The sequence below is a fragment of the Mandrillus leucophaeus genome, unplaced genomic scaffold, assembly GCF_000951045.1.
Source record: "Mandrillus leucophaeus isolate KB7577 unplaced genomic scaffold, Mleu.le_1.0 Scaffold690, whole genome shotgun sequence".
Taxonomy (NCBI): Eukaryota; Metazoa; Chordata; class Mammalia; order Primates; family Cercopithecidae; genus Mandrillus; species Mandrillus leucophaeus.
Window position 1 is genome coordinate 822744 of NW_012107475.1, and position 12154 is coordinate 834897.

Sequence of the window (12154 nt, forward strand, 5' to 3'; positions counted from 1 at the left end):
AGATGCAAACTCCTTAGCACAGCATAAGGGCCTTGTAGCCTCTGGTTCTTGGCCCACTTTCTAGTCAAGACAATCTTGTCTCCCTTCTCCTTAGGTTCTGGCTACATTAAACTTTTTCATATTCTCTAAACACTTATGACTCTTTCAAACCCAGAGGATTTTTGCCCACATAATTTAATTCTGCCTCAAGTGCCTTTTGCCTTTTCTACTCCTGTTCCTGATTCAAGATTTGGATGAAGTGTCACCTTTTCTGTGAAGCTGTCACTCTCATAGGCTTAAATATCATTCTATTAGAGGATTTATAATTTTCATTGTAATGACTTCTATGTGTTTTTCCCACACTACAGATCAGCCCTTAAAAAACAGGGAGTCGTGTACTCATTTTTACATCTCAGTGTTTAGTTTACCATCTGAAAAACAGTAAGTGCTGAATGAAGATCTAACATATTGTCTGGAGTGACACTCTACCGTGCCTCAATTTTATTTTCTCTTGCAATCTTCTTATTAACTCTTCTAAATGTCCCACAATTTTTTTCCACCTATAATTTCACAAGCCTCACTCTTTTCTGAATTACAACTACATCTAAGTCAGTCACTGTCATGTAGTTTAGCACACTTCTTAATGACTTCAGTTACCTCATGTCTCAACTACACAGCAAATTCCTCAGGATGGCTTAAGGTAATTAAAATAGGTTAAGTAACAAATGCATATAATTATTGATATTTTAATATACTGTGATACCAGCGATATAATCTGATTCTTTAGACAAATTTATATACCTAGAATCTCCAAAGTTCTGCCTTTTTTGTATGTACCTTAATTTGGAGTTTATTACTTTCAAATATATCTTATTTCAGGGCAAAACAGAAAGGTATATAACTGCCCTTGCACTTACCTGGGATTCATGATAAGACGCCGGAAAAAGTAAGTCCAGGTGATATAATCCAATGCATCTTGCTTAGATGTAATTGTACCACCAGCAATCTCTGCATTTAAGTGGTCAGAGAGCACTCCTAATAAACTGTATAGTGAACAAGACATGGGAGACATACAAGAGCATTAAACTGAAAACACTTAAATTTATCTCACATAGTCAAGATTCAGATTTTATGTTCTAAGATAAAAACAAATTTGTTTTATATAACTTAAAATTTAGTATATAATTTTGTATACTTTATAAATAATTCATTCCAAATTATTTAGTGGGAATTTGGTTTCAATGTACTTTAATCATGAGTCTATAAATCACTTAGTATCATGAACTCAGGTGAACCCATATTATTCACCAGTACATATATGTGTTCTCATTTTCTTCTAAAAAAGTATTTTATAATTTTCATTTAAATGTGAATAAAAAGTGGGCTAGAGAGAATGTCACAAAAGTACTATAATAACATTTTTCCAGATTAAGTTAACAGTAGTAGTAATTTGCTCAAAGCAATCACTAGTGTCTGTCACATGGTATGTACTCAATAAATGGCACTTATCACTACCAATCATTTTTGGAAAATAAATTGCTAGATGTAAAATGAATACAAACTGACAAAAAGAAAGCTACTGACTTTCAGGAGATGATGACAGCCACGAGAGGTAGAGTAAGGGCAGGCAACAGAAGGGATATCTTGCAGAGCAAGGAAGAGCACAAGTACGGGGCATGGAGTAAGTATGGAATAAGTACTGAGGCAGATTAAAGGAGAGTTGACATGAAAGAGATGCTATTTAGAACAGAAGAGTGAGCAAATATATTCTCTTCATTAATTTGTATATATTAAAGTCCCTAGTCATATAAGACATTATATATTAGGTGTTGTAGAGTATACAAAGATAATCAGATGTGTTGAAAGACTGGTATAACAAAATGTTCAGCTTAGTTTCTTATGTTAAATATAAAAAAGGAAGCAACGTTCAACAAAAGAAAAAGCTAAGTAAAAATATAATTCATGGAAAAATATGCAGGTATTAAAAATAGTTTTTGCAAAGGACATGAGAAACTGGTTATAATAAGCTAAATTTTAAAAAGTTGCTATGTTAGTCTCAGGTCACTAGTTGCAGACTATAAATTGGTACAGTCAATTTTGAGATCAAATTTGTAATATCTATTTGAACAATCACTATGAACCAGCAATTTCACTTTTTCATTATGATCTGCTAGAGAAACATTTACATGTGAGAATAGGAAAGAAAATCTTTCACTGCAATGTTATACACAAGAGGAGAAAACTGGAAATTCTCTAAGTGTACATTAATAGAGAAATGAATAAACTATGAAATACTATGTAATATATAAAATAATAATGGTCATATCAAGGTACAAAACAAAAAATTAGTTAACTTTTTACTGAAGTATACACAGATAAAATTACATAAATTATATAGGTACAACATAATTAATTCTTACAATTTGAACACAGTTGTGTAATCAACACCAACATCAAGCATTGAAAGTGTCTCAGAAGCCCTCCTGTTGTGCTTTTCTAGTCACTTTCTTCTCAAAAGAGTATTTGGACTTCCATTTATTTTTGCTACCTTACTGCAGTGGTTTGGGCCTGTGGCTCAATGCTTACTGGAAGAAGTGAAAGCAAAATCCCTACATCATTCCCTATCTCAAAGGGAAAGCTTTCAATATCTTCTTATAAATTATGATGCTTGATATAGATTTTTTGTAGATATTCTTTATCAGATTAGAGAATATTCCCTCATACTCCTGCTTGCTAACAGTTTTATTATAAATAGGTATGGAATTTCATCAATTTTTTTACATTTATGAAATGATTATATAATTTTTCTCATTCTTGTTCATATGGTGAATTATATTCACTCATTTTTCAAATAATCATCTTTGCATTTATAGAACAAACTGCATGTAGTAGTAATATATTATCTTTTTATACATTGCTTGATTTGATTAACTATTATCTGTTTAGGAGTTCTACATTTATATTAATGAGAGACGTTTGTTACATTCCCGTCTCGTAAATTTCTTATCAGGTTTTGCTATCCAAGTTGTTCTGGTCTCATAAAACAAGCTGCAAGTATTCTTCCCTTTTCTAAGACTAGGAGGAGATTGTGTACAATTGATGCTATTTCACCCTTAAATGTTATGAAGAATTCACCATTGAAGCTTCTGGGTCAGAAGACTTCTTTCTAAAAGATTTTAAATTTCAGATTCAGTTGCTTTGATAGATGAAAGACTACTTAGATTTTTAAAAGAAATTTTACTATTTGATGTAAATTTTAAACATTATTTGCATTATGTTGTTAATATCCTATTATTACTCCAGTCCGTGGTATTTTTCCATTCCTTATACTTACACTAAAAAATTTATCAATTTTATTCATCCTTCTAAAAGAACCAACTTTTGGTGTTGCTGATTTTTCTCTAGTTATGTTTATTTTCAGTTTATTAATTCTTACTTTTATCTTTATCTTTTTCTTTCTTTGAGTTCAATTCGCTATTTTTTTCCTAAATTCTTGAGATCAGTACTTAGATTACTAATATTTTTTTCTTTTCCTTTTGTTTTTCTGCAGATAGGGTCTCACCCTGTTGCTCAAATTAGAGTGCAGTGGCGTTGCAGCACACCGTACCTCAAACTCCTGGGATCTAGCAATCCTCCTGCTGCCTCAGGACCACATACATGAAACACCATGCCTGGCTAATTTTTTTATTTTTACTTTTTTGTAGAAACAGGATCTATCTATGTTATCCAGGCTGGTCTCAAACTCCTGGCTTCAGGCAATTCTGCCTCAGCCTTCCAAAGTGCTAGGATTACAGGTGAAAGCCACTGTGCCTGGCTGACTTTCTAAGTTTTAAAAATCAACATTATTTGCACTTATAAAAAATTAAAAAGAACCAATAACTATACACAGGATGAATCAGATGTTTTGTCTTCAATGCAGTTAGAATATGGTAAAGGAGATCCAATATATAGAAAAGGACTATGATAAAAGGTAGAAAGTGGTAAGTGTTTATAAGTGAAAAATACAAAAATCTGAGGGAAGAAAGGTTATTTTCAGCTGAGAATACAAGAGAACACTTTGTGAAAGGGGTAGTGGTTACTGGGTCCCAAAAGAGGTACAGGATGATTCTCAAATAAGCCAGCAGCCTAAATCATTAATTACGTGTTCCCTTATTTTGGATATTTATTTATTAACGGTATAACCATACTATGAAAACCCTCACCAAACTAATACTTTATTAAAGGTTTATTATGTGATAGACACTGTTCTAAGCGTTATGCATTTGATCATTATTAATACTCTATGAGATAGCTGGTCTTGCTACCATCTCCATTTTACAATAGGTACAATAAGGCAATAAGGAGTTAACTAACTTGCTCAAGATCAAGCAAGTAAATGGTAGAGCTCAGATTTTCACCCAGGTCATCTGGCTTCATAGCCAATGTGACTGAACACTGTACTATACTGCTTATTTTAAAAAGTTATTTTTAACATTTAAATTATAACTGAATATTGTCATAAAGTGATAATTATATTGTTTCACATTATATTAAATTCTTTTAAGCTACCTGTTTTACTGATTTTTATATAATAAAATATAACCAGAAAAACACTAACTTGTGATGAAATACATCCACTTAAACTAATTTAATTAAGATTTACCTTGATTCTACTGGGAAAGGTTCATAAAGAAATTTTTTATAAAAGTCTTTCTTTATGTCATGAACTAGAATTACAGCTTTGCCTTGGTCATCAAACTGCGGCCTCCCAGCACGCCCCATCATCTGGAGGACATCTTTAAAAGAGAGAACAAAGAGATTTCTACAATGTGGCACAGAGCACAAGGTATATTTACTGATTATGGAAGGCTTCTATAATCAACAAAAGAAACAGATTATTTTCATAATATGTTTGCTATGTTGATGGTTATTACTATATTGAGTTCCCTAAATTAATGTAATTCACTCAGAAAGTTGATAATTAAATAAGCAAGTTACGTAACTATGATGAAAAACTGAGTCCTCGAAAGGGTCTTTCTTAACATTTATAGATTTAAAGATGAAAATTCCCTTTAGTGGAATGCTTTAAAATGTTGTTTAATAGATATTATTTTAATTAAATAAGAAAAAGTAAAAAATAAAATATATATACAAAAATCTTTCCAGCAGAGTCATTTGGTTATTTTCCCCGTGAATAATGAACCAATTTAGGCCTTGTCCTCCCTGCACCCCAGTATAATATTTCTTCCTTTTAGCCTACATAACTCTCTGAGGTAACTAATGATTTAGAAATGATATAGCTTTTACATGCATTCATTTAGTGAAAATATACATTGAGTTTATTTCCCTTTTCAAACTCACTGAAAATGCTTTTATCATGTTTTAAAGTATCTTAATAGAGTCTTCATGCATAAGTTACAGCAACAAACACTTTGGTTCTGGAAATCCCATGGAGGTATCATTTCTAGTGAAATATATTTAAAATTAAGCAAAGTAATACTTACTCATAACTTACGAAGAAACTTCACTACTAGCTCCTAAGAAGTACTTTTATCTATTTATAAATTTGAAACCAACTTTAGTTGCTTGATAATAAGTACTTTAAGCCACTTATTATTTTCCTACTTTTGTGTAAGTAAAAGTAAATACAGCAGCAGTATTTTGTATAATATTTTAACTGGAAACAAAAAGTCTATAATTGCTTATCATCTGTTTAAATGTGACCAATTCTCAAAAGTTTAATTTGTGGAAATTCAAATTATTACTTATTCAAATTCAAATTTACTAAGGGTAAAATAGAGCTTCATGTATTTCTGTGAATTTAAGAAAATTACCTGTAATGGGAAAATCCACATAACGTCTTGTTTTTCCATCATAGTATTCTGTTCCCTTAATAATCACTAAATGAGCTGGAAAGTTTACACCCCAGGCTAATGTGCTTGTAGCAATAAGAACCTAAAAAGCAAAATAAAATATCTTATATTTAAGTAAAATATAACTTTTAAGTTACATTTAAATATGTGTTCATTGGAGGAAAAAAAGTACCTGAACTTTGCAGTTTACAAATAGTTCCTCCACTGTTTTTCGATCCCTCTCATGTAGTCCAGCATGATGCATTCCTATTCCGAAAGCAAGTGTCAGCTTGAGGTTAGAATCTCTTACTGTTGCAATGATGTTCTCCATCTGCAAATAAAAACACAATTACAAGATGGAGATGTATAACTTTAAAATTTTCATATTAAGATTATATTTGATTAATTTTGTTTTTTATGTTATGTGGACATGAAAATATATGTCCCAAGTACAGTTATGATTAAAGTTCAATTAACTGAAAATAATATCTACTTGGTGAGAATATACACTCTAAACACACTAAAGTTTAAAAGTTATTCATCTTATTTTTATGCATCGAGAAAAAATCTGTAGATAAATGGTATGTCCTTTAATGAGTAACAACCATTAAAAAGGATGGAATATTTCAGTGTCTCTGTTCATCTCTTATTATAAAAAACACTGTTTTTGAAGTTCAGTGCCAAAAATTTTGAAAATACAGACCAAAAAATCGTAAAAAATCAGCCATAATCCTTGCAGACAGAAAGAAATTGTTCCAATTTATGCTTTCTTACAGAACTAATCAGCCCTGAACAAGTCACATAAACTTACTGGGCCTGTTTCTTTAACTGTAAATTTGAAATAATAACAGTAATCTTATACATGCATCTAACCTTCCCTAAAGCCCTATAATAGTAAATACTATTATTCATCCTATATGTAAATGTAGTAATGATAAAAGGATACATATACCTATTTAAAAATTGTTTTCCAGAGAGGCACACAACTATAAACATATTAGCATCTCAATGTTACTATATTCTCAAAACTCTATAACTGGTGTATTTTTGTTTACTTCTTATCTTTGATCAATAGTACAGCTAAATGCTTTTTATAATTATTGGCTGTTTTCTTTTATAATTTACCTTTTAATTTTTTAAGTCGATGTGATAATCTTTTTTTTTCTAATTGGCTTGTGATGTTTTTTAATATATTAATGGTATTAACCCCTTGTCCATCATATGCTATAAATATTTTTGCCCCCAGGTTTTTATTTGCACTTCATTTTAATTATGCTTTAAATTTATAGACCTAAAATTGCAAATTGATCTCTTTTTTTTGTTGCTCAGAAAACTTTTCCTAAATATATACATACATACTTCCCCATTTCTTCAACTTCTGTTATAGTTTTATTTTTTAAATTTAAATAATTCTCTTGTAATTTATTTTTGTATAGAAACTATGGTAGAAATCTAAGTTTATTTTTCCTAAATAATTAACCAATTATTCCAGCAATATAGGTAAAATAATTCCTCATCTTACTTTAAACGCTCCATGTATTATATTCACAATTTTTATACATTATAATTTTTACATTTTTAAACATTTCCAGCCTCAGTTTAGCTCACTAAGCTGTCATATGTCTAAATGGTTTTTGAAATTCATGTTGTATAAATGCTCTCTGAATATTCTATCACTTTCCATTCTATATGGAAAATACTTAAACTAACACAAATTTGAAAGAGCAAATCTTATTTTCTTACAAAATTTCTTGTAAAGAACTAAATAGTTGTGGCTGGGTGTAGTGGCTCCAACCTATAATCCCAGCACTTTGGGAGGCCGAGGCGGGTGGATCATGTAAGGTTTGAGGTCAGGAGATCGAGACTAGCCTGGCCAACATGGAGAAATTTCATCTCTATTAAAAATACAAAAATTAGCTGGGCATGGTGGTGCATGCCTGTACCACTAGCTACTCAGGAGGCTGAGACAGGAGAATCACTTGAACCGGGATGTAGAGGTTGCAGCAAGCTTAGATCACGCCAGTGTATTCCAGCCTGGGCAACAGAGCTAGATTCTGTCTCACAAAAAAAGAAGAAGAAAAAAAGAAAGCCCAGTTCCTTTATTTCAGATAGTTCTCTGTCCTTGAAGCAGAGGATAACATAAGGCGCAGTATAAGGAAGTGCTTTCTGGGAAACTCCATGAGGAGAATAATGTAAAGACCAAGTGATCTGAGAAGACACGAGCACTGAAAAGAAGGATACATCTCTAAAGTTTCACCACCACATTCCAACAGTAAGTAACAGGGAAGAAGTAACTTGGAAATAGTAAATGTATAATTTTTATATGCCTAAGATAGAAGTATAAAAAAGTAACAATTTCTTCAGATCTTATTTCCTTTTTTTCTTCTATTAGCACCCTCTAATATATGTACATAAGTATGTTTGCAATACACTTAATATCTTTTCTGTGCATAAATCGGTAAGTAGATCACAAAATCCCCAGCTTAAGAAACTATCGCTGCTGCTGCAGTTTAGTAAAAATGTATGACCAAAATATCCATATAATGAAACATTCCAACTGCTTTGTTGTTCATTTTATTTTCACTAGTCAGAAAAATTTTCTCAGTTTTTTTTAAAGCTGAAGCAAGCTGTTTTACACTTATAATAATCCATAAAATAGGACAATAAAGTTTAGCTTTATAGTAATTACTAATGTATTTAAAAAGTACTATACAAACTAGGTGATATTTTAGTGACATACACATAAGAAATGTTATTTATCAACTTTCACTGAACTGAATGTAATGTATAAATAGTTCATGTCTAAGTAGTTCATTCTGTTTGGCCACCTAGTATTCTTGTATTATCTACTTTATGAACTGTTATGGAGGAATATAGAAATGTATTAATATGAATCCACTTTACCTTAAAATTAGCACAGGATATGTAAGCTGACACAAATGCATGATATAAGGAAAGGTGCTTGTCTAGTCTCATAAACTACATGTTAGGTATTCTCATTTGACAACTTATTACCCATTTTTTGTTCAATAGTTCACAGCATAAAATATCTTCAATTTACACTACAAGAAACTAATTCACTGGTGTCCTTGTTCTAATAATTAGTTTGAGAAATTTTTTTTTCACTTTTAAACTTACATAAGTATAACTTGTGTAATTTATGGTGCCCCATGGCAATGCCAATCACACCCAAACAGTAATGTATCATTTGCCATAGGAAAGCTAAAGAATCCTGTGGCAGAAGGTCTGGTGAGGCATTAATATCCTGTCTTTTGCACCAGGGAAGGCTAACTGTTTCTCAATCTTCTAGCCCCCACTTTCACATAAATCAATGCAGTAAAGAGAGCTACTTGCTTATCCCAACAGGCAAAGACTTAACATCCTCATGAAGACAATCACACACACGCACAACTTCATTTATTACATGGTTTCTCTGGATGAATTCCAAATTATTTGAACATCATAAAAAGCAAAATTTACAGCTGTTAATCATTAAGCACAAAATACTACTAGGACGGCCTATACAAATTTGAAAATATAATTTTTTGGATTATATACATCTTTGTTACTGCACTTAAAAATAAGTTTCATCTTGATCAAAACATCATAAGACAAGCAAAAGTATTCAGAAACTCAGGATAATTAAAGTTTAAAACATAATAATAGATATAATTTGTTGAGCACTTATAATATGCCAGGCATTGTGTTTATCACTTTACAAAGATTATCACATTTAATCCTTTATATAAAGTAATATAGTCCTAATATAACACTCAATTCATTTATACAACTGAGTATATTTCAAATAGAAAGATCCAGTGATTTTGAATAATGAAGAATATACTTTCTTAGCCCTGGTTCCATCCGAGAATTAACCCCCATAAAAAATACTTGGGTTACCATCTTCTCAATTTTTCCAGTGACAGCTAGTACCTTTCTAGATGGAGAGGAGACAAGTTTATTTTATACATCAAACGGATACCTTACTACATTAAGGCTTAATTCTTGTTAAGAAGGGCTGCTATAGAACTAAAAAAAAAAAAACAAAAAAAACCCAAAAAAACATGATACAGAAAGTTTTACTTTCATAGTTCATTTTTTTTCAACTAATATTTGTTGTAATGCATTGGTATCTTTCCAATAAACAGCCTTTGAAATATGTCTGACCACTTGATTATTAAAAAAATTATTCAATATTATACATAAAAGAAAAACAGATCTATGTTATTCTAGGTAGTGATCTTTTTCTTAAGGTTGTGGGGAGGAGGCACATATGTAAACTGTGGAACCATTTACTTTAACTTAATAGAATTTTTTTACATTTTATATTTATTATACTCAAAAGCTTTTGTAGAAAGATAGATTCCATTTAAGTAGATACATTACTCTGTGCCTGAAATACATTCCAGTCAGAATATAATTCAGTGAGTTGATGACAACGTTGGCTCCAAAAGAAAGGAGGAGACCAGATTGGACAAGAATGAGCTAACAGATTGTGCAGCCTGATTCTGTCCTTTTGAGTGTGATATATTGTTTCAAGATGCTAAAACCCGTACTTTCTCAAAGCGTATCTGTTGTGCTGGTTTTCTCATTTTCACAGAATCCTCATTATCAGAACTCTATACTCTTTTCAAAGCATGTCAGACTCAGACCATATGCCACTGAATAATGCTTACCAATTGTCTAAAATGCTCAATAAAAGATGTACCACAGAAGAATCATAAAAGTTACAAAGAGTTTTTTTAAAATAAAATAATTAAATCTATCGTATCTGGTACAGATGTTAAATGAAATGAAAACATTTCCTTATAATCACCAAATGTTAATTTCTTTTAATACAAGTCTATATGATAAACCCCATACACTGAAGGAAGAAAAACAATGAAACATTTTAGAGCATTCTACTGATACACTAATAAAAAAGAATTCAAGAAATAAATGAATTAAAAAGAACAGTTTCTAAACTTTATCAATACTCCCAAAATTTATACTCCCTTGCTCTAACACTCAAAGACAAGCATACTTCAAAATGACTAATCATACTTTCAACATATAAATATATTTATATGTGATTAAATTACATGTGAAGTAAATATGTAAGTTAAATGTAAATTAAATGTACAAATGAAACATAGACAATAACAGCTAAATCTTTGCTATTTTTCCAAATAAACACAATATTATCTTTCCCTCTTTTTTTTTTTTTTTAGGAAAGCATGCTTACATTTGTCTTAAAATATTTTTTGAGGGAGGGGTACAAGCAGAATCTTATTACATGTCTAGATTGCATAGTGGTCAAGTCAGGGCTTTCAGGGTACCCATTACCTGAATTGGGTATACTGTACCCATTAAGTAATTACTCATCATCTACCTCCCTCCCACTCTGTCACCCTTCCAAGTCTCCATTGTATATAATTCTCCTCTCTACATCCATTTGTATACATTAAATTTTTTTATTTTTATTTTCTTGTGCATACACAGTCACATGTATACATTTTTCTATCACCCACTTATGAGTGAGAACATGCAATATTTAGCTTTCTGTGTCTGGCTTGTTTCACTTATGATAATGACCTATAGTTCCATCCATGCTGATGCAGAAGACGTGATTCCATTCTTTTTTATGGCTGAATAGTATTCTATTTTGTATATATTACATTTTCTTTATCCAATCATTTATTGATGGATACTTAGGTTGATTCCTATCTTTGCTATTGTGAATAGTGCTGCAATAAATATATGAGTGCGGGTATCATTTTGATATACTTATTTCTTTTCTTTGGGTAGACACCTAGTAGTAAAATTGCTGGATGGAATGGTAGCTCTATTTTTAGTTTTCTGAGAAATCTCCAGACTATTTTCCATAGACGTTGTTCTAATTTACACTCTCACCAACAGTGTGTAAGAGTTCCCTTTCCGCTGCATCCTCATAGATGATAATAGCCATTCTGACTGGGGTAAAATAATATCCCATTGTGGTTTTAGTTTGCATTTTTCTGATGACCAGTGATGTTGAGCATTTTTTCATACACATGTTGGTCATTTGTACGTCTTCTTTTGAAAAATGTCTATGTCTCTTGCACTTGGCCTAATTCTTAATAAAAGCAGTATCAAAACTGGGTTGTAGGGTAACATATTAAATATTTTTTCTTATTCATGTCTTTAATTTAATTTGCCATGCTGTTGGTAGGAAATTCCAGTGTAAGCACTTCATATTTATTTCTGATTATAACTTTTATCTTTATTTCCATTGTTGAAGAATTCTGATTCTAACTCACACTTAGCATTTCCACATATTGAAAAACTTTAAAAATGCAGATAAAGGTAATGAAAGGGACCTTATA

At 31.1% G+C, this 12154-nt stretch overlaps 1 protein-coding gene across 1 annotated transcript in view; it reads right to left on the bottom strand.

The window, feature by feature from the left end:
- The window catches only part of ASCC3 (activating signal cointegrator 1 complex subunit 3), a 404060-nt gene that overhangs the window by 97488 nt on the left and 294418 nt on the right, over window positions 1-12154 (bottom strand). The window contains exons 31-34 of the mRNA XM_012002619.1: window positions 6004-6141; window positions 5793-5913; window positions 4622-4754; window positions 897-1022 (exon numbers count right to left, since the gene is read on the bottom strand). Of these exons, the coding sequence (XP_011858009.1) occupies window positions 897-1022; window positions 4622-4754; window positions 5793-5913; window positions 6004-6141 (518 nt within the window). The remainder of the gene's footprint in view (window positions 1-896; window positions 1023-4621; window positions 4755-5792; window positions 5914-6003; window positions 6142-12154) is intronic.